This window comes from Falco cherrug, chromosome 20 (genome assembly GCF_023634085.1).
Source record: "Falco cherrug isolate bFalChe1 chromosome 20, bFalChe1.pri, whole genome shotgun sequence".
Lineage (NCBI taxonomy): Eukaryota > Metazoa > Chordata > Aves > Falconiformes > Falconidae > Falco > Falco cherrug.
Genome location: NC_073716.1, coordinates 6,173,922 through 6,201,268, shown reverse-complemented (window position 1 = coordinate 6,201,268; position 27,347 = coordinate 6,173,922). Strand labels below are relative to the sequence as shown.

General features: G+C 47.0%; 1 protein-coding gene across 8 annotated transcripts; it reads left to right on the top strand.

Annotated features, from left to right (window-relative positions):
- Positions 1-851: 851 nt before the first annotated feature.
- Positions 852-27,347, top strand: GJC1 (gap junction protein gamma 1). 8 transcript variants are annotated; one of them, XM_055697618.1, is made up of 5 exons: positions 902-968; positions 12,253-12,325; positions 20,915-21,029; positions 22,967-23,042; positions 23,170-27,347. In XM_055697618.1, exon 5 carries the CDS (start codon positions 23,189-23,191, stop codon positions 24,368-24,370), a length of 1,182 nt encoding a protein of 393 aa, XP_055553593.1. In that variant the 5' UTR covers positions 902-968; positions 12,253-12,325; positions 20,915-21,029; positions 22,967-23,042; positions 23,170-23,188; the 3' UTR covers positions 24,371-27,347. The 8 variants fall into 8 exon arrangements, with proteins under 8 accessions (XP_055553594.1, XP_055553593.1, XP_055553595.1 ...); XM_027816342.2 differs by lacking the exon at positions 902-968 and adding an exon at positions 1,756-3,076; XM_055697617.1 differs by lacking the exon at positions 902-968 and adding an exon at positions 10,816-11,147.

The following is a 27,347-nucleotide window of genomic DNA, read 5'->3' as shown; positions in this document are numbered from 1 at the left end:
TGTCCCGCTCCCAGTGTCCCCCTCCCACTCCCAGTGCCCCTGTCCTGCTGCCAGTGCCCCGTCCCGCTCCCAGTGCCCCCCTCCTGCTCCCAGTGCCTTGTCCCACTGCCAGTGCCTTGTCCTGCTGCCAGTGCCCCTCTCCTGCTCCCAGTGCTCCATCCCGTTCCCAGTGCCCCTGTTCCGCTCCCAGTGCCCCCCTCCCGTTCCCAGTGCCTTGTCCCATTCCCACTCCCAGTACCTTGTCCCGCTCCTATTGCCCCCGCTCCAGCTCCCAGTGTCCCCCTCCCGCTCCCAGTGCCCCCATCCCGTTCACAGTGCCCCCCCTCCTGCTCCCAGTGCCCCGTCCCGCTCGCAGTGCCCCCGTCCCGTTCCCAGTGCCCTTCTCCCGCTCCCAGTGCCCCCGTCCCGTTCCCAGTGCCCCTGTTCCGCTCCCAGTGCCCCCCTCCTGTTCCCAGTGCCTTGTCCCATTCCCACTCCCAGTACCTTGTCCCGCTCCTATTGCCCCCGCTCCAGCTCCCAGTGTCCCCCTCCCGCTCCCAGTGCCCCCATCCCGTTCACAGTGCCCCCCCCCTCCTGCTCCCAGTGCCCCGTCCCGCTCGCAGTGCCCCCGTCCCGTTCCCAGTGCCCTTCTCCCGCTCCCAGTGCCCCCGTCCCGTTCCCAGTGTCCCCCTCCCGCTCCCAGTGCCCCCGTCCCGTTCCCAGTGTCCCCCTCCCGCTCCCAGTGCCCTTCTCCCGCTCCCCAACCCCACGGAGCCGCTCCCGCACCCTGTTTCCAACCCCCCACGCCGAAGCCCCCCCGCACCGCCCCCCGCGGCGCACACCGGGGCGGGTGGGCTGGCGGCACGAGGGGGCTTTGCGCATGCGCCCCGCGCCCCCGGCCCGGGCTCGGCGGCCCCGCCGCGGCGGCGTGTGTGGGCGGCCGAGGGGCCCGGCCGCGACCATGGGCTGGAGCCGCGCGGGGCGGCGGCGTGAGTGGGGCGGGGGCGGCTCGGAGCGGGCCGCGGGGCGGCAGCTGCGGGGGGACCGAGCCCGGGCGGGGGGGGCTGCGGGGGGACCGAGCCGGGCGGGGGGGGATGGCGGGAGCTGCGGGGGGACCGAGCCGGGGCGCGGAGGGATGGCGGGAGCTGCGAGGGGAGCGAGCCGGGGCGCGGAGGGACCGAGCCGGGGCGCGGGGGGATGGCGGGAGCTGCGAGGGGACCGAGCCGGGGCGCGGAGGGACCGAGCCGGGGCGCGGGGGGGATGGCGGGAGCTGCGAGGGGAGCGAGGCGCACGGGGCTGAAGGGAGGCGGGAGCCTGCGGGGACCGAGCCGCGGGCTCCGAGGGTCGCAGGGGCGCTGCGAGGGTCCGGGGGCAGCCGCTGCGCCCCCCGCCGCCGCTGCGTGGGCCCCGTCGAGCCCGCCCAGCCCCGCTCACCGCTTCGCCCCTCGGGCCGCGCCGTGTGCCACCCACGGGGCCCGGCCGTCCCGCTGCGTCCTGCCCCAGCGTCGCGTCGCCGCCTTCGCTGCGGGCGTAGCGCCGGGTGGCGGCAGCGCCCGGCTTCCCTGGTGGGCGTGCCGTGCCGTACAAACTCTCCTTCTCCCCGATCGTAGGTCCAAGTAACAGTTTGGGGTTTGTTTTTTTTTTCTTTCTTTTTTTTTTTTTTTTTTTAATCATTACTTTAAGAGGCACCGGCTCCCTGCCACCTCGCTGGCGCACGCTCCTGGCAGGGCCGCCCCCGTGCCTCAGCCCGGCCCGAGGCCTCGGTGGGCCCCTGAGCTCAGCCCAGGCAGCGGTGGCGCCCACACGAGCCGAGGCAGCAGCAGCTCCTCGGCCAGGCCAGACACGGTTTGTAACGCTGTTGACAGCCTGAATTAACCTCGTCCCGAGCGAACGTGCAGCCGTGCACTTCAGCGTTTCACCGTGCTTGATCCGAACGCAGAGCGCGAGGAGAAAATTCCGCCCCTGTATCCAGTAATGAAAGTTTTGGCCTCTGTTGGGCCTAACTTTGACCCGTTGTCATAGAGCCTCACAAGAATGACATTTGTACAGTTATTTTTACAGGCTTTTTTTTTTTAGCTGATTCTCTTTTCTACTGGTAGGAATTAGTTCTGACGCTTTCTGGTCATTGTGACCTTGCTTCCCGGCGAAGTGCTGGTTTTGTTCCACCGTCAAATTGATTACAAATAGGTGATAGTGCATAGAGATTTGATTAGGGCATGGATATGCAGTATGGATTCTCGAGCAACAGTTGGTAGCACCGGATGCAGCTTTTTCGTTGTGTGTTTAGTTAGTGGTTAGAAATAAGAGGAAAGAGCAAAAGCCTTGTCTTTGGTAGACCATTGATTATTCTGGTTATTATTTCCATGTCTTCTGCCCACTGTAAGTCGAGGATAATTGGTAGAAGAAAAAACCACCTGTCCCACGGTGATGTTCTGCGAACCAGCCCTCAGTCCAGTTACCAAACCCACCTTTGTTCAGGCCATTTGGAAGGGGAAAGCTGTTGTTTTCTGTCAAGACTTGCGATTAAGCAAAGGAAAGGTGCCCTTCTTTCTATGTTTGGTTCTTTCCAAGTATATTCCAAAGTTATGCTTGTGCTTTCCTAGGGGAACGAGTAAGCTGCATTCTGCGAAGCGGAATATGTAAGAATTTTTAAAAGAAAATGAATATACAAACACGCAGGTAATTTGAGCCTTGTTGTGCCATTCCTTATTCCCCCCATACAACTGCAGACAGCTGAAAGTCCTGTATTTCCAGCAATCCTAAAATTAACTCCAGCATTTCTGCAGTTCTAGAAAGGCAGGAGAGGACAATGTTTTCCCTCTTGTGTCGCGCTGGTGACTAAAGCAGGTCTGAAGGGCTTGGCGGTGGGTGGGGTGAAACGTTACATATTTTCTGTGTCTGACGAATGCGCAGGCTGCTGGGTGTCCGTCCTTCTCCTCTCTCTGGTCGGCGGCAAAAGCTGCTAATGAAATGAGTTGTCCTGACGATCAGAGCTGAGTTAGTTTGACTGCAGGGATTTCCTGCGCGACAGCGCAGCCAGGGATCCCGCGTGGCCAGGGGGCTCCTGACCATGTCCGGCGGCTGAGGAGGAGGCCAGGTAAGAGGATGAGGGGCTCGGAGCAGAAGCTCAGGTGAGCTGGAGTTGGTGGTGCGCTGGGAGCGGGCAGCGTGGCTGCGTGCTTTGGGGTCGGTTGTGCTGAGCGTGGGTGTCTGCCCTGGGAGGATTCTTTTGGCTCCTTGTAAGAAAACAACCCTTTTGCAATGTATTTCTCAAAAAATGGTAACTTGAGTGACCTTCTGAAATGAAATGGCAAAGGATGGGGCAAAACAAAACAAGGAACATACGTTAGTACGCTTTGACACCTACATTTGAGGGTTTGTGTTTCAGATCCCAGGAAACGTGTTTTACAAGACCATCTCTTTTTAAAACTGCTGCTATTTGTTGTGGCTGCTTGGGTTCATCACCCATCTTCTCTCATCTTTGTAGTGGCTTTTCAAACCAGCTTTTATGAAGTTTTAGATCGGTTTGTGAGAAGTTATTAAAAAAATCTTAATGGCTGGCTGTACCCTCATCAAAGGGACTACCGTTAGCACGTCTAAGGCTAGTATTGCAAGTTCATATTATCACTGATTCAGTGGACTATTGAATTACTGCTAATAGACAACATTGTCATTTAAAAAATTAAGTGTTTTCTTAATTGATGCAATAGCATTAAGATTTGGGTGGGTTTTTTTTAAAGCAACTCACAAGTCTGAATGTGTGATTTTAAGTGAGGAATTGTCATAAAACATCTGTTTTCTAGGTAGGTTCCCCTGATACCCATTCTTACCCCTTCATTAGTGATTATTTTCACCTGTTACGTCAAAGCAGACAACCAAGTAATTGCAGGTAACTCACAGGTGGTGCAAATATCAGTAAATAACTGAAAAATTGGGGTCACAGACTTGAGAGCATGGCAGCTTAGTTTGAACAAGTTAGCGAAGAGCCCTGAAAGGGTTGGAAGACATGCTGACGGTGAGGGCTTTCAGTGGTCCTGTCCGCCTCTTAACAGAGGAAAGGTTAAAAGAAAGCTCATTAACAGTTTATGAGTGGGTTCGTGAGGACAAAGGTATAGCAAGGCAGCGATCAGATGCTAGGCAATTTTTGACCAATTGTAAGAATTTACTAAGTATTTTAGTATATGCTATATACTAAAATATATATATAGTATAAAACTATGAGTTTTAGTTGTAGGCACAGTTTTTCTGAAGACTTTTCTGTGGTTCAAAAGGTAATCGGTTTGGGAATTGGGTTGCTTTGGTGAAACTTTATCTTGAAAGGTGTTTTCTGGCTTTGCATGGTTTTATAGCTGACAAGGGCAAGATTTAAAAGCAAAATTCTCATAAGCTGTGAAATCTAATCACTTATGGAGACTTCACGATGAATTTTAACACAGAGATTTGTTGACTTAGTAATTTACTGGCTGCCAGCAACTTCAGTGACTCCCAAACCCCCCTCCCCCCCCCCCAACCTCTCCAAAACATCGCTTTTAGCCTAGAAAATGATGAGGTCCAGTGCACTTCTTGCAGTGCCTGCCGTTGTGCATGGGTGTAGCTCAGCCACTGAGGACCAACAAAGCAACCTAGGAATACGCAGCCCAGAGTTGTTTAATCCTGAAGGCGCCTGCGTTGGGTATCTTGTGGACTGGGTTACTGAAACTCCTGTGCCTCAGGTACTTCTGCTGGGGAAGCTGGAGCTGGCAGGCGCTTGCAGGGCGGCTGACGCTTCTTTTTCGGCCAAGCTGTGCTGCTGGAGGGTTACAGCCTAGTGAGCTTTCAACCCAGAGCTGCTAAATCACAAAAGGGTGCGTGTGAGCTGGGAACGGGGGCACTCAGGCAGGCTGTGCTCCTCCGGTTAATTTTGGTGATTTGCCCGTGTTCCCCACGTGGTCATTTGTACCTGCAAGGGGCCATGTGGCTGAGAAAAAAAGTTATGAAATCAGTCTGTAGCATCACTATTAGCATCAAGCTGGGAAGAGGGAGGCAATTTTGTGGCTCTTTTCTAACGCCGCTTCAGGTTTTCGCCGTCTATTTTTTTAAACATCGGCCGCACAGAGCAAGTTGCGGCAGGTACCTCACTTATGGCTCAGCCTTATTGCTCAGGCAGGGTTTTCTGAATAGCGGCACAAACTCAGACAACGGTAATGGATCATTAAACAGTTGGAGTAAAAACCTCAGCAGATAATGGACCCCTTTGTTGTCTGGCCTCCCTGTGGTCCGAGAGGATGAGCGCTGCTGTCTCGTTAGGAGGAAGGTGATCCTTTCTTCCCACCCTGTTTCCAGCTTTTGGGTTTTGTGCTGCCACTCAACAAAGTGCTTTATGGAGTTTGTGCTCCAGACTTCTTTATTTTTAATCTGGTTAATAGGTAGTAAATTATTGTTGTTAAAAAAGTTCCATTAATATTCCCTATTTTTTATGGTTGCTGTACTTCAGCACTGCTGACATATACAGGGAAGCGTGTTCCTTCCTAGCATCTCTGCCCAGCACACAAGGCGACTCCTTGAATTACAGATGCACCTCTGCAAAGTGGTCCCTGGACTACAACCTGGCCAGCTCCTCACGGGTGGCTGGGAAGTGATCCCATTTGCCGTGCCTTGTGAATGAATATTTTATTGCAGAACCCTATGTCATTATCAGTCTTTCCAGCTGGTCTTTGCATTTCCCACGAGCAGCAGGAGTGGAATTCCACTGTCCCGTACTTGTGCCATGTAATAATGTGCTGTGCTTTTTCTTGTCTGAAGTTGTTGTTAATAATGGTCAAATTCTTATTAAATCACATTTCCCTTGCTGTGTGCAGTATTGCTTGATGTTGAAATTCTGCCTCTGAAAGAAACCCCATGCTTTTTAAATGTCTAAATTACCTATTCACTGGCTATTCTTCATCGCGGTTTTGATAGGCTCTTCTCTTTCTGTTAAAAGCCAAAAAAAAAAAAAAAAAGAATTTATCTTCAAAATGCTCCTTGGAAGGGAAGAAGGGCAATGTGAAATTTCCTCTTCTGACCTCGTACCATAAATATGAATTGTTATCACTGCTTGGGTGGTGACGCATCGTTCTCCCCCAGTTGTGGACTGTCTGGAAGATCTGGTTGGGATTTTTAAAAACTTGGCTTTTCCTTCGTGTAAAACGAAGATTTAAGGTGAAAGTTCCCAGGTGTGCTGTGGGCTAAATTGACATACGGTGATGTATAAGAAATCCCTTTTCCTTCTGCAGATGTAGGTAACTTAGTTTCATACCTCAGTGCTGGCTAATAATTCTTTAATGATTATATCTCAAAGAAGAACCCAGGGATTTAAGTCATAACACAAGTTACAAGGTTTTCTGACACTATAAATAAAAAGCTATATTTGGAAAAAAAGAACGGTGTATTTATGGACAAAACTATATTAAGGGAAATGTGATGGAAAAATTGAGTCAGATGAGCTGATGTATGAGGCATTTCCCTATGGAGTCATTGGGCTGAAAAATATTTTATATGCCTAAACTTGAACAGATGCTTCAACACACTCACACATACAATCCCTCCCTAGTTTAATATTAGCGGTTCTGTTCATACCACTGTGATTAATTCACAGACCAGCCTGTTTTAGTCTCTTTTCCGGGGGCTATGGGGTATATCCAGATCATCCAGGTGCTTAAGCCCGTGCCAAACTGTAAATATGCAAGCAACCTGGTTATTAGCAGGATTTCTTCCAAGCTTTACGTTAGGCATGTGCTTAAACGGCTCACTGACCTGGGATTTACATTTTTACACAGGAATGAAGGATTTTTCTCTATTACCTTGCTTAGATGAAAATCGTTGGAGTCAGCCAGCTTTTTTTGCCTAAATAAGTACATGAAACCAGCTTTCAGCTCTTACAGATATTAGTTCCACCTTTTTAGTTACAAATTTGTCAGAAAACAATTCTGAGCGTGCCTGACCTCGTTTAAGATACTGTTGAAGTAGGAGAAGACATACATATGGATGACCAGCAGATTTTGCCTACTGTTCTTTTTAGTACAAACGTCGTGTTTGGTGGTGCTGGAGAAGTGGCTGGCAATTGCATTTTATTTTTTTCCTTTGAATACTCGTTGTGGTGTTCAGCTCAGCTGTTAATCTGCTTTCCCCGGGTTATTTGCCTTGTAGGTAGCTGTGTGCAGCGCGTCTTCTCTTCTAAAAATCCCCAAAGCCCTCCCAAAAAAATGCAGGGTGCTGGAGCCAGTTGTTTCCACTTTTCTGATGGAGCTAAACTGGTGAAGGGATGTGGAAAAATGACTTCTGGGTCTAAACCTGGGTCTAGCTGTGGTGCGCCTCGGGAATACGCGCCTTAAGGGATGAGTGATGGTGCTGATGGCATCAGGGGATGTTGGCTCCTGCTCACGGTGACATCCCAGTGTTGGACACTTGCCAGTGGTGCAGCCGTGCCAGACTCAGGTATAACAAGTCATTGTAAAATTCTGTATCTCTGTCATGCTTAAAATAGCAGAGAGCCTGGAAGAGTGATCGTGTTTCTTGTGTGTTTCCATGTTACCTTCAGGGTGAGTTTCTGACTCCTTGGTAACTCTGGGCAGTCTTGCCCGTTACGGATTCAGGGGCTGACAAGTAACACTGCGTAATCCGGGGGCCTGGGGTTACAGAAACATCTGTAGGCAGGCAAGAGGCTGGGTGCTAGATTGTGCACCTGGGGCTAGCCCCAGTGTTAGTTTTTAAAAATAATTAAGTTTCTTAATGTGTGTCTTGCAGGTGTGCAGTCTTTCATGCAGTATCTCCTCCTACACATCTCCCAATTTTCATGGTAAACATATTTAAGTATTTGAGAAATGACTGAATTTTACTTACTAATTCCCAAGAGTTACTGAGCTGACATTCAAATACATAGTTAAACTGTTTCTAAAAGGACAAGAATTTTCAGAGTGGAAACTGTGATTCCAATGATATTAAAAAAAATAAAATAAAATTTTAAGTGTTTGGAAGGAAGTACACAGTGATCTTCCGTATGGCCTCATGGAAATGATCATCTTTATTTCTTGGTTCATGTAGTCTTTGCTCTTTCTGGAGTTTACTTGAAATGTTCCACCTCTGTGTCAATACCCGGCTAGATTTGTATTCCTCAGCCTGCTCTTGCTCTCTTTGCAATCTGTGGCAAAACCTTATCGATCTGGATGCCTGCAAAATCCAATTCCCTGGAGGATTGTGCTGGAGAGATATCGACAGAAATAAATCATTGCTGTCCTTCAAGCGTGCCTATTGCCTGAGATTTGTCCAACAAGTAAATACTGAATACCAATCAGCTGTAACTTATCAATGGTTAATAACCTGAGTTACCAATTACTTTTTTCCTTTTGCCTTCCACCAGCACCAGTCTTTTCGCTGATTTATTAACGCACTCTTCCCACAGCCCCCAGGGGAGACACTCGCTCCTGGCTCCTTTAGAACAGCCAGGAGCTGTTCTAGCTGGAACAGCTGGATTGTATTCCATGCCCCCCTGGTTCGGAGTTTTGTTCCTGACACTGGCCCGAGTGGAGGCTACAGCGAAGGTGCTGGAGAAGCGTGTGTGAAACCCCTCTCAGCCTTTTGACTGCTTTCTGCCTGGAGACTTACCTGTTGTGTGAAGCATGGTCTCTTGGTTGGGGTTTTTTTTTCCAGTTTTTAAGGGGCTTTCCTTCTCCAGGCTACTCCAGATTTTACAGCTCCCTACTCTCTTTCCCCCCTTTGGATTTCTCACTGTTCTTCCTACACCAGCCAGTCCATACCTCTTCAACAAAGCAGTTTCTGTTCTTCTCTGTTTCCGTGACAGGGGATAGCGAGAGTGACCAGGGCTGTACACCGTGGCCAGGACGTGGGTGAACCACGGGTGCTCACGGTGGCACAGCAGCACGTGCTGTTCATGCACTTGCCCGTTGCTAACACTTGTAAAGTGCTCTTGACTTTCTGGACTGTTCTGAGTGGTGCTGGAGCTTCCACAGAGCAGCCTGAGAGCCCCAGGATGATCTGCCTGCTGAGGCCATTTCAGGGCACGTATTTTTTGGTGTGAAGTTGAGATTTTTTTTATTTATTTATTTATTTTTTTACTTATTCAGTGTATGTATCACTTAATCTATCTAGAATTTCATCTGACATTTTATTGCCAGGTTACTTAGTGTCACAGGGTCCTTCAGCCATTTTTCATGGTTGCTTGTCTTCCTTGCCTTGAAGATTGCCATCAGGATCCTTGGTCGCATCCCACCCACTTCACTGTTGTGTTGTACTCAAACAGCATCCTGGTCCCAGCCTCTCTGCCTGCGAAACTCCACTCTGACCTCCCTCCCTTGCAGGAAATGACTGTTTACTCCTACTCTGTTATCTTTCACCCAGTTGTTTTTCCATGCAGGGACAGTCTCTTTTCCAGTGTGGGCTTTTGGTGTCCCTAAAAGAAGCTTTTGATGAGAGGGACTTGCAGATCTTAAAAATCCCTTTGTGAGGGTGGAAGTCCCTTTACAGAAGCCACACTGACTTTTGCCCCAGTAGGTTGTGATTATACAGATACATCAGCTGTCCACTAATTCTAGTCTGTATAACGTTGTCTAATTAGTCCTGTACAAACGCTGGGTTTGGAGGCCTGCAGTTTGCCATGATTTTCTTTGCAAGCCTTGTCTTACAGAGGTGACGTGACGCTTGCCTCCCTGTACCAAGGCAATTTTAAGAAAGGCTGTAACCAGATAGACTGTTCCAGCTCCAAGCTCCGTTACCTGCTTTGGTGAATGCCACCACATCCTCCTCACCCATTATTCGTCATTTTGGCTTTTTATTCTGTAACCTCCACTCCAGTCACTTCAGCTTCCCAGAGAGCCCCTGGAGGAGTGTGGCTGGCGAGGAGGCTGGGGCTGTTTCTAGTACTGTGAGTGTGCATAAAGAAGTCACGTAATTTTTCCTGTGTGGCATTGTCATCTCTTTTAGTAGCATTAAGAAATGGACGTGTTCCAGGTGGTGTGGCTTTCTGCAGGGCAGCTCCCTCAGGATGCAGATGGATATCTGAAGTTGTAACAAAGTGATGGGGGAGCAGCTGTTTTAGTCATAGGATAGATGGGAGCAACACGGCCAGCAGGTTGAGGGAGGGGATGCACCCCTCTGCTCTGCTCTGGTGAGACCCCGCCAGAGCTCTGCGTCCAGCTCGGGGTCCCCAGCACAAGGCAGACATGGACCTGTTGGAGCGGCTCCAGAGGAGGCCACAGAAATTACCTGAGGGCTGGAACAGCTCTGCTGTGGAGAGAGGCCGAGGGAGCTGGGGTCGTTCGGCCCAGAGAAGGCTCTGGGGAGACCTTACTGTGGCTGTTGGATACTTAAAGGGGGCTTACAAGGAAGACTTTCCTGGGGCTTGTAGTGACAGGACAAGGGGCAGTGGTTTTAAACTGCAAGAGATCAGGTTTAGACTGAAAATAAGGAAGAAGTATTTCGAGATGAGGGTGCTGAGGTGCTGGCGCAGGCTGCCCAGAGCAGCTGTGGATGCCCCGTCCCTGGCAGTGTCCAGGGTCAGGCTGGACGGGGCTGGGAGCGACCTGGTCTAGTGACAAATGTCCCTGCCTGTGGCAGGGGGTTCGGCTGGGTGGCCTTTAAGGCCTCTTCAGACCCAAACCATTCTGTGATTCTGTGAACTTGGCAGAGTAGGTATGGGTTGCCTTAGTGAGAGAATCCACCAAATAATCTGTGGTTTCTTACTAGGAATTATGTCACTTGCAGCTAATCCCCCTTTGAGTGAATGAGGATTTGTGATACGGTGAACGCTCAAAAGGATTAAGAATATTTTTGCAAGCAGACCTGCTCACCTCTGCATTAGAAAATGGTGGGGCCCTTTGCAAGTGCCACTGATTTAACCCTTCAGAGAGCTGGTGAGGTGATAGCTGGTGTAGATGGTGATAGATCTCTGAATATGTGCTGGGTGGAATAGTAAGGCTATGTCTGCATTCATCACTAAAGCAGTCTACTGTGTTAACTTTTTTTGTCTCTGCTTCGTATTTGCCTGTGAACTGTTTATTTTGGTAATGAAGATGGGAAGTTACTCGTATCCAAACGTGCAGCAAGGCCTTAGCCAGACTTGGGAGCGAACCGGGTTTTCCAAAGACTGCAGAAGCCACCAGTTTGCTTTCTAAAAGGAGGTCTTCCTGTTGGTACAGGTTCTGCTATATGTTCGTATTATTTTCTTTTAGTTGTAAGAAAAGTACGGTTTTATACAATTTCTGGTGTTCTAGGTATTTTTCTAACTGAGGTCTTTCAAGGCCAGACCACTGACCTGACTGGCGCTTTATGATCCTGTTCACACTGATGCCCACTTTGTGTTGAGACAGTGAATTGTGATTTTTCTGTGGTCTCGATAGATGGTGGTGGTGACCCTGCTGTCACCTGGTTGGAGCTTGAAGAGAACATGTACAAAATAAGCATGAAGTTCACTCGGTGGCTGAGGTTGTATCAAAATGTAACCACCCTCCTAAAATCTTGAAAACTTGGAAATAAGAAACTGGGGGAAGCTTAGTACAGTCACATTGCCCACAGTTGTGCCTGTAGTATCTCGGTGTGCTTTTTTTCCATCTCAGCAGGACCAGAAAGCAGTATATACCATAGCCTTGTCCTGTTCCCACTCTCACATCAAGTCACATGCTTGGCTTAAGCAGTTTCCATGCATCTGGGAGGCTAATCAGCCTTAAATTTGCTGCTAATTTTCATAATCTCTGTTGATATTAAGTCTGATAACAAATACATGGCCATGTAGAGCAGTCAGATGGCAAAAAATGACCTGCCTGCTACTCAGTGCTTGGTGAAGTGTGCCTTTCTCTGGGGCATGAGGCACAGTGGGAAAAGGGCTTCTAGCTTCCTCTTAGAAAATAGAGTTATTTGTGGCTATTCTCAGAAAGAAAAAAACCCACCCAGCTGGTACGCATGTGTTCTCCCAGCTGGTGTGATGGAGCATAGGGAGTTTTATCAGCGAGTGCTTCAGGTCTCTTCCCAAGAGGGTCTAGAGAAGTATTCAAGTCTTTCAGAAAATTACGATTTTGGGTTTCTTATTTCACTACAGGAAACATTTTTTTTCAAGAAATAATTCACTTGGTGAATTTATGTGCATCTTCATATCCTAAATTTTATCTTTGGCGAAATAAAGTTGTTAAGACTTGTTGAACTCAAGCTGGAGTAACGTTTTAATGCCAGTATAGCAATCTGCTCTGATTTACTGAGCTCCTTTCCTCATAACAAATCATACTTAAAACTCTTCAATTATTTCTGCAGGTTAGTGGCACTTGAGGGAAGTCGAAGCAGCAGGCCAGCATTTGGCAGGAACGCAAGCAAGCTCGCCTGGCAGGTTTGTGTGCTTGCTGCTGTCTTGTAGCAGACCCCTTGCTCTCTGCTCTGGAAGGAGCACCTGTACCGTGCACAGCCCTGTGTGCACGGGGCATCACGTTGCTAGAGGGGTTTTGACAGTCTAGCGAGGTGCTGTCATTCTGTCCTTGACTGTAGGTGTTCCCCACACCATCCTCATTGAGTGTTGTGGTATACCGGTAGCTGACAGTGAGAAGGTGGCCTTCTGGTGTGGCTGGCTGCCATCTTCCCGAGCTTAGTGCTCTCTACCCAGGGAGATGTACGGTTGTGTGAAGTCACAGAGGTCTGCAAAACTTGCTGGTCCTCCATATCGCAGCAAGTAGAAGGTCTGACCAGGTTTAGCAGAGCTATGGCAAGCGCTGGATGTCATGTAAAGCAGTTGGTAGTGAGGGTTTAGTGTCCCCATCTGCCGTCTGAACATCCTTCCTTCTCTAAAAAGCTGCTGTTGAAGCAAATGTTAGATGAATTTGGTGTAATTGTAGGGTGAGGCAGTGTCTCGTACTAGACCAGATGACAGAGCTGGGAAATAAAGGTCTTTTTTTGAATTTGGGTCACAGTGAAATAACTGCCATGTTGCAGAATGGGTGACTGGGGACATGGTGGCAGACTGTGTCATGGTATGTGGTATCTGTTTTATTTACAAGCCGTTCATGCTAGTTTTTGAGGCTTATCTATGAAGCAAACACTATCATAGTTTCCTTTGACTGTCATAAAATGGTGGTGAGGGAATTAGGTGTTCATCCCCATTTGATTGCCTCCGCTCAGGCAAGTGGCAGCCTTTTGATGTACAGGAGCCGACAGAATTGCTCTCTTTTGGCTTCTCTCTCCTTTCCCGAAATGGCTGTGAGAGTGATATTTGGGTCAGCTGCCTCCAGTGTGTCATTTTCTTTTGACACTCATCCCTCTGAGCATATAGGAGGAGCCCAGTGGGGAAATGCTGTGGTGCTGTTGGCTGCAGTGGAATCGGGAGTAGTTAAAGGGGTGTTGTGGTTATTTGACTCACTAATCACATCAAGACGGGGAAATCTCTCTGATGCCTGACTGAAACGGTATGCAAGTGAAGATGGCCTTTACCCACACCCTGTTGCAAGAGGGATGGAGGGACCCAGGTAAGTGCACAAGTGCTCTAGCCTGTAAAAAGGCTGTTGCTCTCCAGCAGTGTGTCTCCCTTGGTGACTTTGCTGTGGATCTAACACGCAATGGTACTTGTGTATTCCTTAATTTGGACCAGAGACCTTTTGGGTCTGTCTGGGAAAATACGTTTTTTCCTTCTTTTCTTGCTGCAGTGCTCTGGGTCTTGGTGTGGAGGTGTCTGTTGCTAGGTCGGAGGTGTCAGGGCGTCGTGCTCCTGTTCCTTTCAGCGCACAAGTTGTTTTGCTTTGCCTGGACTCTGCTCTTCCCCTGCGTGTCTCGGGGTGCAGCCCCGTGTGACAGTGCCAGGCCTGCCTGCACAGGTGCTGTTGCAGGTGCTGTCCTGCAGTTTCTTTCCCTCTGCTGTTTGCAAGCTGGCAAGCATGTCCTGAAATGAGCTGAATTTGTGGGATTCATTAAGCAAGTGTGAGCAGTAACCCCAGCCCTGCTGTCCGTTGCGCTCTTGCTTTGGATTGGTGTTGGTCACTTAGTACCTGCCTTTTGCCATCATCCCCACAGCATCTTTTCTACCTTTACCCTTCCATTGCCTGTATTTGTTAAAATAACTGCTGAGAACACAGGTGCGATAGTCAACAGTACAATATTTTTAATATTTTAATAACATCTTGTGTTTATTATTATGCCAATGCTGGTGGAACCGCACAGGGTCTGTCAGGGGGTGACTACACAGCAGCAGCCTGTGCTTTTTGGGGCAACTGTCCTGTACTGTGAGCGGGAAGGTTCTTAGGTCACAGTATCACTTGCCTGTGTGTTTCAAGTCCCTGTAACTTGTGCCCCCTCTATTACATTCATTCTTACAGGAAAAATTACCTGGCTGATGTTGTCCCAGACTCTTCTCAGTGGTACCCAGGGAATGGTGAGGGGCACAGTTTGAAACACAGGAAAATCCACTTAAACTTCAGAAAAACTTTTTTTTTACTGTGAGTGTGGTCAGATGTAGGAACAGGCTGCCGAGAGAGCTTGTGGAGTCTCCATCCTCGGAGGTATTTAAAACCCGGCTGAACATGGGCCTGCCAACCTGCTCTCAGTTGACCCTTTTTGGGAGATAGAATGTGGTAGTTTAAAATATCCCACCAGTTGGTGGAATATTACACATTTTTTAGGATAATGCATATGAGTACAAGGGAACCTAGAGGTTAAGCATCTTCAAAATATAAATGACTGAAGTAAATGGGTGGTTTTGTCACTTACAAAGAAGCAATTGCAGTATCGGACTTGTTGGGCATTTGGTGTGTTCGATCTCTGAAGTATTTTGGCAAGTGGTAACACCTCGTGTGTCTGAAACAGGGTTTAGTAGCCATGAGCTAGGGAGCACGTGGTGTCTTTTCAATTGGATATCTAGTTTGGGAGCAGCTCCTAGAGAGAACTTCTTGGTGTCTGGGAGACGACTTCTGTATCTGTACAATCATCTCCTGGAAGAGCCTGCAGGATCCACTTAGTATGGAAGAAAGGGAATTGACAGCTCGGTCAGGAGCATTTTGTGGACCTGAATCCATACAGAGACCATGCTCACGCTGTCTGAAGGTCATTTCAGTTGGTCGAAACAGTCGATGATACCCTCCTGATCTTTGGGTTTCAAGGGTACAAGCAGCAGTCCCTGGCCCTGTTGTCTGCAGGCAGTCTGGGCTGGCAACCCGAGAGCTCAGGTTTTGATTAAACACTTGGCCTTGATCTTCAAAACAGCAGTGTTGGGTGTTTCCTCTAGTATGGCTTGAACTTCAGCTTCAAACTCTTTGCAGAAGAATAAAAAAATTTGCCCTTTACCTACCTTGCAATTCCTTGTTTTCAGTGTCCAACAAAATTATGCAGGTTCCTAACGCACAAGTTGTGTAGGGAGAGGGGTTGTTTGCGCTACAAGCTTCAGTGTTGGCACTGGGCTGGTACAACCGAGGTTTGGTGCGATGCTGTGTCAGTCTGACTGTGCCTTGTTGCCCTGAGGATCAAGTGTTCCGTTGCAGAGGCTGTCAAACAGCACACGGCGTCTTGCCGTGTAATCTGCTGACCGCTTTATTTTCTCCATTATTACATTTCACATCACCAGAGTGCAAGCATCACCTGGGGCTTGCTTCTGCTTCTTGATACCTCAAGTCTGTAGGACAGATCTGAAGAACAGCCTGCTCAGGTTTGCCAAGCATATGACGACTCTGCTCCGAGTCGCTACAGAAATGCCAAATTTAGGAGCTCACTATACCAGCCTCCGAGCTGGTACACCTCATTCCCATTGTTTGGAAAGCTTACTGAATGCTGGGCATGTATCAAGGGATTCGGGCTAACAAAGACCCCAGAACAGGTCTCCGAAAATCTCATGAGAGAATAGAGACTCTACAGCCCAGCCTCCATTTTTGACAAAGCCTGTTCTCACTGCAGGCTTCTGCTCTCCAACGAACTCGAGTCAGGCTCACAGTTCATCATGTCCTTGTGCTGCGGCACGGGGTGCACGGGCTGCCCCAGTGGACACCGCTCTTCCAAAGTTGGGATCTCGCATGCTCTGGGGTGTCTGCCCTGGAGACGATCTTCCTGGAGGAGCGTGGCTGCTGTAGGTGAAGTAAATGCTAGTTTTGGCCAGCATGAAACACGCTGCAATTTCATTTGAATTGTGTCACTGCAGGGGAGTGTTGCTAAAATTGTCACTTGGCTTTCCATGCTGGCATTACCTAGAGGGCACGCTGAGGCTACTGGAGGTTCATGTCTTATCTGCACATTCCGGTTTCTTTTTAAGCTGAATGCTTGGGTGGGTGTATGTACATTGATTTTCAAAAAGATACGTATTTGACATCTTTATTTTTTTGACAGCACAAGAATCTTTTTATATCTCTACCTCTTACCCATATTTTAGTGTTCTGTTTATATCCTGCATAGGATCTGCAGTCTCGTAATTCAATGAGGGGTTTTTTAGACTCGAGGGGAATTGGTCTGGGGAGCAGCAGGACCTTGTTAGCATGCCTGGGATTTGAAGGCACCGTTCAGAAGTTGTTTCCAAATTGACATTGATGCTGTGGCTTTTTCATAACTGTTCTCTGCTGTTTGCCATATGAGACTTGCCAGATGACAGATTATTTACTTGAACAAGTGCTGTGTGTTGTCCCAAAAGTCGCAGCCCTCTCACTCCCAAATATTCTGTAATATAGATTAAATCTAAAATTCAGTACAGTTGTTTACTTAGTCTTTTTCAGCTGCACAGTACTGTAAACAGTTTTGAAAAGCATAGGAATAAAGTTGGTGGTGATTGAGCCGGCTTCCTTTACAAATGATGGAAGGATGATAGCAGTGATTTATTTGTCTTACCCCAGGAAGATCCCCACATCCTTCCCCTTGTGTCACTTAGGAGGATGGACACTGGAATTGCTGCTCAGGTCAGGAAGGCAGGTAGCATCGGCACAATACTCAACAGGATTTGTGGTGTGCTGGTATGTTGCCAGTGCTGGGTCTGGCCACAACTTTCTCCTTTCTTAATAAGGTCTTGCTTATTTTTCAGGTTTAACACAAAAAAAAAAAAAAAAAGAAGATCCCTCATGCTTCCACAAGAATAATTGTAAATCATGCAATTTCTTACATTTCAATGTAAATGAGATTTGAATGAATAATGCTAATTATTTATTCATCCTAATTCAAATCTGGTTTTAATTAGCCTGTGGGCCCAATTTTACTTTCATGCAGCATGAAACCTCTTTTGATTATCAACAGAATTGCCATGCATTTATTCTTGATTTTTTTTCTGCTCAGCACATGATTTAAAACTGCTTAAAAACAAAACAAAACAAATACATCATTAATAAATTAATCAAATTTCATTAGTGTGACATGGGAGGACATATTTTAAGGGAAAAAAGTTTTCCCGTAAATATATTCCCCTTGACAGTTGCCTTTTGGCTACAAAATCTTCCTCCTATATATGTGTTTGAGACAAACCTTGTCTGAGAAGGTGCTGGTGAACTGAAATTCAGAGGAACCTGAGAGCTTCAGCTCCCTGTTCCCCTCCAGGGGCTGGGTCTCACGGCTGGAAGGTGTGCTCCTGCACTGCTCTTCACCTCTGTTCCAGGGAAAACTCAGTGATGAGCTGAAGCCCATAGCCAGCTGTGGACTTAGCGGGGGGAGGGTGTCTCCAGAGATGATGGGAACCGTCGAGTCCAACTCTGCGACTCGCAGGACTGCCTGACACTAAACCAAACATCCACATGCTGCCTGCTGTCATCGGGCTCAGATGCTTTGGGCTACAGCTGCCAGTTTGTACTGGAACAGGGTCAAGGGCATCCAGTTTGTACTGGGAGGGGGCCCAGCCTGTACTGAGAGGAGGCCAGGAGATTCAGTTTGCGTAGGAACATGGGCCAGTCATTACCGGGACATGGCCAGAGGATCCAGTTTGTACTGGGATGGGGCACAGTTTGTGCTGACGCAAGGCTGAAGGCATTTGGGACTTGACAGCCTGGAGTGAGGCTGTTGGCGGTTGTATACGGCACCGCCTTACAGGTGCCATACATCCTGGGGGTCTGGAGGCATTGCTGGGAGCTTTCCTCCAGAGTCACCATGGTTCCAGCTTCTTCCATCCTTCCTTGTCCCACTGTCCCTCCCTGCCACACTTCAGCTGTCTTATCCAAAGTCAGAATGTTAAGGTTGCTGCAGTAAACTGCTCCTCTGAGGTGCTGTTCTTCCCTCCCTGACTGGTGGGAGACCATCACAATTAGATGAGAAAGCTGAAATGAGATGAAATCAACCCCGCGTTTAAATTCACATTTGAGCCACACATGGGCTGGATAGGGGAAGCTGCACACAACAGGGACTGTTCCCTGTCTGTCTGTACATGAACAATAGCCATGTTAAAATAACTCAAGAGATTTCCTGCGGTGAATCTCTTAACCTAAAGCTAATTTCTTTTTTCCCATGTACCTGCTCCAAATTCTTCTTTATTCTTTCTGGATGGCCGCATCTACAAAACTTTATTTGCAGGAGCCAGCTTGCTGTCAGAGATAAGCGTCACATTATTTGCATTGTATATTCTGGCTGCTCTGAGGAGCCTCCTCCGCTGGAAGTGCTGGAATGAATTTATGACAAATACAAGGAATGAAAGTCTCTCTCAAATGCATTTTCTGCCATGACTTAAATTAGCTGAAATTGCTGACATTTTGCCTTTTTCAGAAGCGTGTCAGTGTCCATAGACTTTTGTTTCAAACAATGGAAAATTATTGAATTAAATAGTATCAGAACACAAAATCTGAGAGATGCTAAGTGTACGTTAGGTGAAGGTTACTGCAATATATCTGGGTCCTGCAGTCCGTGTGTTGTAAAGGCAGGAACATGCAGCCTCTGACCTTGGCTGATCTCATGGAACTGAAGGATACTGCCATTTCAAATGCTGTAATTCTGTTTGGAAATTTTATGTTTAATTTACATAAAACATAAAAAACATATTATGTTTAATTTTGATGGGCTGAACATTTCCAGTGAAAGAAAGGGGTTTTTTTATTTACAGGTCATTTTTTATTTTACAGGTAATTTTACTTGAATCAAAATGTTTCCGTAAAGACAAGGAAGTTCTTTGCCTGCTGGTTGACTCTCCCTTATTTGTGTCAGTAGCTCTGCTCTGGACTAAAACTAAATTTAGAATGTGACACTTTCTTGTTGAAGAGAATCGGAGCTCTTCAGCAGCTTCGCACCTCTGCAGCCAGAACTCTGTAACTGGCAGGAGTCATGGTTATTACATGCTTGTCTGGTGACGTCGCCATCCACATCTGAACGCTGTGGTTAACATAAATGTACCAGTCTGTGTGGTCAGCGTCTGTGTGTTGGTTTGTCACTGTTCATTTATATAACTGGTGGAACCCAGGACGTGAACCCCGTCTTTCTCCTGAAGCCCGTTCTAAGTGGGCCAGAAGCCCTGTGCCCTGCAGTGGCTGTCTTCTGCTCCGAGCACGCTGCCGAGGGAGCGAGGTGTCAGCCAGCCGCGGGTACGGGGTCTGCACTGTGGAAAGCTGATAAATGCCTCAGAAGAATTTATTAGATGTGGAGGTAGCAGCTTGTCTAAAATTAAAGGTTCAGTGGCCCCTCTCCTATTGAAACCAGTGCTGATGGCAAACTTCTCAGCTCATAGCCACTGATGGGTAAACATTGGCAGTATCTGAAAATGTGAAGGCTAGTTCCTGCTTTTATGTCAAATTTACATTGGCAACAGTACTTAATTCATTTCAAATTTACTTAGTAGTTTACTTTTAGAAAAGAGTTTGGTCCTGACATTTTCAGCAAGGGAAAGTTAACCCCTTCTTAAACTCCCTTGGGTTTTGTCTCATTTTAAATTGACGAATTACAACATGTCAGTTAGTGGCATGTAGAAAACTATAGAATCATAGAATTGTTTAGGTTAGAAAAGACCTTTAAGAGTGCAGCCGTTAACCCAGCGCTGCCAAGTCCACCACTAAACCATGTCCCTAAGTGCCACATCTACACGTCTTTTAAGTGCCTCCAGGGATGGTGACTCAACCACTTACTTGAGCAGCCGGTTCCAGTGCTTGACAACCCCTTTTGGTGAAGAAATTTTTCCCGACACCCAATCTAAACCTCCCCTGGCACAACCTGAGGCTGCTCCCTCTTGTCCTGTCCCTTGTTACCTGGGAGCAGAGACCGACCCCCCCTGCCTGCAGCCCCCTGCCAGGCAGCTGTAGGGAGCGATCAGGTCCCCCCTGAGCCCCCTCCTCTCCGGGCTGAACTCCCCCAGCCGCCCCCCATCAGACTGGTGCCCCAGCCCCTTCCCCGGCTCCATCGCCCATCTCTGGACACACCTCAGCACCTCCCTGCTGGCCACACTGCTGCTGGTGCAAGCCAGGATGCTGTTGGCCTTCTTGGCCACCTGGGCACACTGCTGGCTCACGTTCGGCCAGCACCCCCAGGTCCTCTCCCACCGGACACAGCATGCCCCGTTAGTGCCCACGCCTGGTGACTGGATTGGCAGTGCAGCTTGGTGTGAGTGCGAGTGGTGTGGCTCTTCCCTCCGTAGTCCCCAGTTCCAGCTGTGGGGCTCACGTGCCTTTTCTGTTCGGTGTGTTGGAGGCTCCTCAGGCGCACAGCGTACCCCGACCCACTCGAGCTGCCGGGGAGTGCCGAACCTGCGGGTGTCTGAAGCACAGTCTCTTGTCCCACTAATGCGGAGCTCAGGGTTGCAAGAGCTGTACTTGGGTGCCTTTCTGAAAGGGGTGTTTAGGGTGTGAAGTCACCTGTTGCAGTAAGGCAATGCCTCTGGTTTTTCCTGTTAAAAACATGTTATTTGAGCCAATTCTGTCTGCAGAATAATGGTTGCGTAGAAAGAAGAGCTATGATTGTAAACCTTGGATTGATTGCACGCGCAACTGACAGCCACTAGATTATAATCCTTTATTTTCTTCCCCTGTTTCCCAGCTAAATAAATTGAATTCTCTAAATCTCTCACTTTTAGGCATCTTCCCCGTTCCTTCAGCTGGTTTTGAGACTCACATGTTCACTCTCTGATATTTAAGCAAGTTCTGAAGGATGCAGACACAGGCACCGAGTGCTGTCTTGCTAACAAGGAGGTAAGATCACCTTCCTTGCCCCTGTTTGCATGTGATGCAGCCAAGGGTTGCATCAATCATCTCTGCTGTATCACCAGCTCGCATTGAGGTGCTCGTCCATTAGGACCCTAGCTCCCCTCCCTGTTAACTGATGTCCAGGCAAACTGCTCTCCTTCGGGGAAAAAAAAAAAGAAAAAAAAGACTGCTGTTCTTGTTCTTAGCTGCATGTCTTTGCATTAAGCTTGGTTGAAGCGGTGGTTTTGTTTCAGTGGACTCAGCCTCTCAAGCAATCTGTGTTTTTCTGCATCGCTGATAACTCATCTTTATTTGTCAGCCTGCAAACTTCTGTGCCACTTGCAGATTTTGTCAGCAGCCATTTTCTGGTCAGGTCTGAGGAAGATACAGCCTAGTTGCCAGGTCTATTCCTGGTCTTTGCAGAACTTGCTATAATTACATGCAGTTGATCTTGGTTCTAATGTGGGAATCATTTGTCAAGACCTTTGTTACTTTTGATTCATTTAATTTGGTCTTTTTTTAATACTCTCCTACGCTATTTTTTCCTCATGCTGTCACGAAGTAAAAAATCAAATGTCCTACACAGCCCATCTGCATTATGTCTGTGCTGTTGCCTTTTCAATGAAACACTGAATTTCACCAGAAGGGGGATTACATATATATCCTTTAATTCTGTATTGACTGCATCCCCTCATATTTCATTATTTTGCCTGTGAGCAACTCTGTAGTTATACAGAAGAAGTTGAATAGTTGCAAATATTAGTTTTCTTCCAGTCTCCTGCAATTTCTCCAGATCTTAAGAATAAATCACTTTTAAGATGAGAGTGCCAGACTTGTCCAGTTCTGGTTTTAGGGTCTTTCACCAAATGTTCTGATGCAAAAATTTCTGTTAATAATGTTTGAAAAATTGGTATTTGACATCATCAGAGGACTGAAAGATGTCTTATCCCCATGCTGTAACAACATCAAACAGTTCTTCCTGTGCTCAATGTTTTACCAGTTTCACTCCTTTGAGCCTCCAGGTGGGCCTGTAATGTCGCTACGTGTTGTTCATGTAATACCGCATAGGGTTGCTAGCTGTGGGTTTCCACTGATGGGTTTTTTACTGTTAGGTTTGAGAATTTATGGAACCAGAGAGTCGTTTAGGTTGGAAAAGACCTTTAAGATCTTCCATTAACCCAGCACTGCCAAGTCCATCATTAAACGATGTCCGTAAGTGCCACATCTACATGTTTTGTAAATACCTCCAGTGGTGGTGACTCAATCACTATGATCTCCCACCTAGTACCTCATCTATAATTTTTGATAGATTGCTTTTTTTAACTAGATTTTCCTTCCACTCCCCCAAACCCATCACAAAACACATGCTAAAGTCTTCTCTGGCTCTGGAGGGGAGATTTTTAGCCTCCCGAAGGGACTGAAGCCAAATACATACAATGTTTTGAGCATCAGGTTAGAAGGTAGATGTTCCTTAGGTCAAACCCTGTCTCTGGGCTGGAGCTGCAGGGTAGCACTGCTCGGGTCACTTATGTTGTCCTGCCTTTAAGTTAAAGGTAACAGCAGTTGCTAGCTTCTCGGGTTTGGGCTGGCTGATTCATTTCTGTCTCAAGACAGCTGCCGTTGCCCTGTGGAGAAAACAGTTTCTCTCTGTGGGCTATGGTCAAGGTCGAGATTGCTAGCTCAGGCTTTAACAAGGCTTGGCCACCTCTGTGCAGTTAAAATGAATCTTGTGGTTCGTGATGGGACGTAGCCAGCGGAGCCCATGAAATTTCACGGGAGCTTAGCTTTCGCTCCACTGTGTTTTGGAGACCAAAAGCCTCAAGTGTAAATGTTTTTATTAATGTTTGAAATACAGAGCAGCCGTCTCTCTCTTCTACTCGGGAGTAGCTTTGGGAACGCATTTTGCTTGTGAAATGGCAGTTAACTGCTGCTTTCTTTTGTAGCACGCTTCTCAAAACCCTGCAGAGGAGACGTAGGATCTTCAAGCAAATTCTGGCAGCTGGAGTTTCCCGGTAACAGGTGATGTTACAAACATGGTTGCATGTTGGTTGTAAAATTCTATAGTTCTCTCTCTTGGTTGCATGTTGCACTGTTCAGGCTCAAGCTGATGAACTCATAAATATTTGGGGGTTTGTTTGTTTTTTAGATAAAACTATTAGACCACCATGAGTTGGAGTTTCCTGACCCGTCTATTAGAGGAGATCCACAATCACTCAACCTTTGTTGGCAAAATCTGGCTGACAGTGTTGATTGTATTTCGGATTGTCCTAACTGCTGTGGGAGGAGAATCCATTTATTATGATGAGCAAAGCAAGTTTGTGTGCAACACGGAGCAGCCTGGCTGTGAGAACGTTTGTTACGATGCTTTCGCTCCCCTCTCGCATGTGAGGTTTTGGGTCTTCCAGATCATTCTTGTTGCCACTCCATCTGTAATGTATTTAGGCTATGCAATTCATAAAATCGCCCGGATGGTGGAACACAGCGAAGCTGACAGAAGAATCAGGAGCAAAAGCTTTTCCATGCGATGGAAGCAACACCGTGGCTTAGAGGAAACGGAGGAGGACCACGAGGAAGACCCAATGATGTACCCAGAAATAGAGCTGGAAAGTGAACGGGAAAATAAAGAGCAGCAGGCCCCTGCTAAAGCCAAGCATGACGGCAGGCGGCGAATTCGTGAAGATGGACTCATGAAAATTTATGTCCTGCAGCTTCTGGCGAGGACTACCTTTGAAATCGGCTTTCTCGTGGGTCAGTATTTTTTGTACGGCTTTGAAGTCAGCCCCATATTTGTGTGCAGCAGGAAGCCGTGCCCACACAAGATAGATTGTTTCATTTCAAGGCCGACCGAAAAGACCATTTTCCTGCTAATAATGTATGGGGTGAGCTGCATGTGTTTACTTTTGAATGTCTGGGAGATGCTCCATTTGGGATTTGGCACAATCCGAGACACGCTGAACAACAAGAGGAAAGAGCTAGAAGACTCTGGTACGTATAACTACCCTTTTACTTGGAATACGCCATCTGCTCCTCCTGGCTATAACATCGCGGTCAAGCCAGAGCAAATGCAATATACTGAACTGTCCAACGCCAAAATGGCCTACAAACAGAACAAAGCCAATATAGCTCAGGAACAGCAGTATGGAAGCAACGAAGAAAACATTCCTGCCGACCTGGAAAATCTGCAGAGGGAAATTAAAGTGGCTCAGGAGCACCTGGACCTCGCAATCCAGGCTTACAACAACCAAAACAATCCCAGCAGTTCCAGAGAGAAGAAATCCAAAGCAGGCTCAAACAAAAGCAGTGCCAGTAGCAAGTCAGGAGATGGGAAGAACTCTGTCTGGATTTAATGTTGGCTGAGTTCATATATTGTGTTTTTTCTCCTAGTTTATCATAACCAGCAACCCCTTGAATAATGGCTTCCATTAAGTAAATATTTGACTCTGCTTATTTTCAGGGATACCGTTGGCTAGTGATTCAACCTCTCAGAAAGGGTTTGTATGCATATTCTGGGATTATAGAACTTTATTCTTCTGTCTTCCAAGTCAGGAGACACATAGGCATATTTAAATCATTCTCATTGAACGGTTTATGCTGTATGTACAGTATTATAGTACATTTATTATGCACAATTTTTTGTATTTGTACACTGGATCTCTGATGTTGCGCTTTTTTATATTAATGAGGAGAAAGCAATGGGTAGCTGTTAGCATTTTGCTGGTTTTATTACTGTGGTCCACAGTTTCGTCGTTGTTCTTCCTTGTTTTAAACGTAAAACTTTCTATGCTGCATTTCAAAAGTGCCTTGAACATGCAGACAGCACAGAGGAGTCTCCGGTTATCCAGGCAGCCCACAGGTGCCAGTCACTGAGCAGCAGAGCAGTGAAAAATTTGGAAAACATCTGTTAACGGTGCTCTTGACTCTTGTCTTTTACAAAAACGATGTGCTACTTGTAAAGTGTCATACTATAGCCACGATGTACTACAGTTTCCCTCCTGTCCCTCCATGGAAAATTACTTACAGGAAAAATGTGTGTGTGTGAGAGTGCTTGCATTCAGAGTGAGAGTGCCAGCTGTAATGCAGAGAGGGCTCAGACCTCCCTGCAAGCTGTATGCAACAGGAGGGAAGGGAGACTTCAAACTCCTGTAAAACAATTTAGAAAAAAAAAAAAAAAAAAAAAGTAAATAGAAGTTGCTGGATTCAGTAATTCTGTATCTTCACGTGGTATCTATGGAAAGAGATGCTTTTGAGATCTGCTGTTACGTAACGCCCTGCTCCCCAAGGGCATGAAGTTGTTATGATACCTTTTGGATAAGATTTCTGTCTTTTCCAAGGTAATCTGGTTAGATGGAGTCACGGTAATTTTGTTTCTCCGTGCATTACACTCGAGGAATAACCTTCCTCTCCCTGCAGCCAGGACACATGAGCTGTCTGTAAGAGTTTTATGAAGCTCTTTCCGAATATCAATGATACTGCCTTATCCCAGACCCCTCTTCTTTCCGTTATGTCAGAGGAATTTAGTTCAGACAGAGCAATACGTATAATTTAGATTTCTGCTTGAGAGACCAGTCAGATTTGGCGTTTTGTGGGTTTGGCATTAAACTTGAATTTATAATTAGAAAAAGGAGAATGCGGTATTCGCTGCCTTTGGCGGTGTCTTTTTGGCAAGGATGCGCATTGATGTTTGAGAGATGCTGATAAAAGTGTATGCTTTTTGCTACTATTTATAATGTATTCAGGACCTTGCTCTGCTCTCTTTTTTTTTTTTTTTTTTTGTTAGGTTTTTGTGTGCTTTAATATATTTGGGGGGCTTGTTTCAAGAAGGACTGTGGTATTTTGAGGCTAACTCAGTCGTTAGTGCCCTCGTTACAGCCTAGTCAGGAGCAGGGTTGGGAAGCAAGGCTCCGTGGAGGACACCGGTAAACCCATACTCGCTTCCTGTCCCGTAGAACAGCTGAGCATAGGCTTTCTGTTAAAGTTGAGCTAAGGGGATATGAGCATATGCTCGCAGTTGTCCTCTACCCAAGCACTTGCTGAAAATAGGCATTTTGCTGAATTGATTTTTGGTCTGGTTTCACTGTCCAGGCGTGGATCCCAGCTCTGCTTTGGGGGACATAAGGGTGCCCAGAGCCAGTGCCACCCTCTGCCAGCGAGAGCTTCTCTGGTTCACCTCCAGCAGAGACCTTTCTGGCTTTTTGCTTAGCAGCAACTCCTGGCCACTGCTCCGGGGAAGGAGCAACCTCTGAATTTTATGCAGGAAAGTTTCAGGGTGATGTCTGTAAGCGAGTGTAAGTAAGTAACACAGTAAGTACAGAGCAGTTTTTAAAAGCTTAAGTGGACTTGCAGGCAGGGACAGCTAGCCGTGAGGTGGGACTAGCTCTGTGGGATGAGAGGGAGTTTATTAATAGCACTCCTCTAATTAAACAGGAGTCTGAAGAGAAGCACGCTGCCTGAAGATGGGCAGAGAGGGTTTGCTAGCAGAAAGCCGTGAGTGTGATGGAGAAGCTGGGTGGAAAACGTGTTGTCTGAAAGTGCTAGGGAAAGACATTTGGAGCCTGGAGATAAACACGGATACATGGCTACAATCCACTCCTCCCGACACTGGGGTTGTTCTTTTCAGCTTGCCAAAAGGGTTATGTCGCTCTTAACCCCTTGCAGTGGTTTCGGAACAGCCTTTCACCACCAAATGTCAAGAAGTGAAAATCCTTTCCTGTTGCTGCTCTCTACACAAACTACAGCAGTTTCTTGTTAGCGGCTTAAAACAAAACTGGTTCATGGCAGCTGCTTCCCCTGTTGTTTGTATTAGCCATTTCCCAATTAATGATCTAAACCATTTCCGCTTAAAGCTACCGTCTCAGGTCAGTCCTGTGAGCTTTTGTCCACACCAGTAGATGTTCCCGTTAGTGAGCAGAGTGTATAGAATATTCCAATCCCAGCACTGAATTCATTCCGAAAATGCAAAGTAATGGAGCTGTTTCTATTACTGTTTTTTTGTTTTCATTTTAATTGTGTATAAAGTGCACATTTTCTTTGAAACTGAGTGTTTGTTATTAGTAGAGGATGTCTGTTAAGCTCTAAATGTTCATGTCTGTGACTGTATTCAGTTTCAAAGTATCAGGCTTGATTTTTCCTTTTGAAGAAATGATACATGCATTACTTTAAAATGCTCTCTTGCTTTGGCTTAATGTAGGCCATTCCAAAATAACCGTTCAGAAGAGACTTTTGGACAAAAAATACTGAACGTAACATGGGTTTGTGTTGTCATTCTCTGGTTTTGGATGCAGTTTGGCAAAAAAAATATTCTATTAAATCCAGTGGATTACTCCA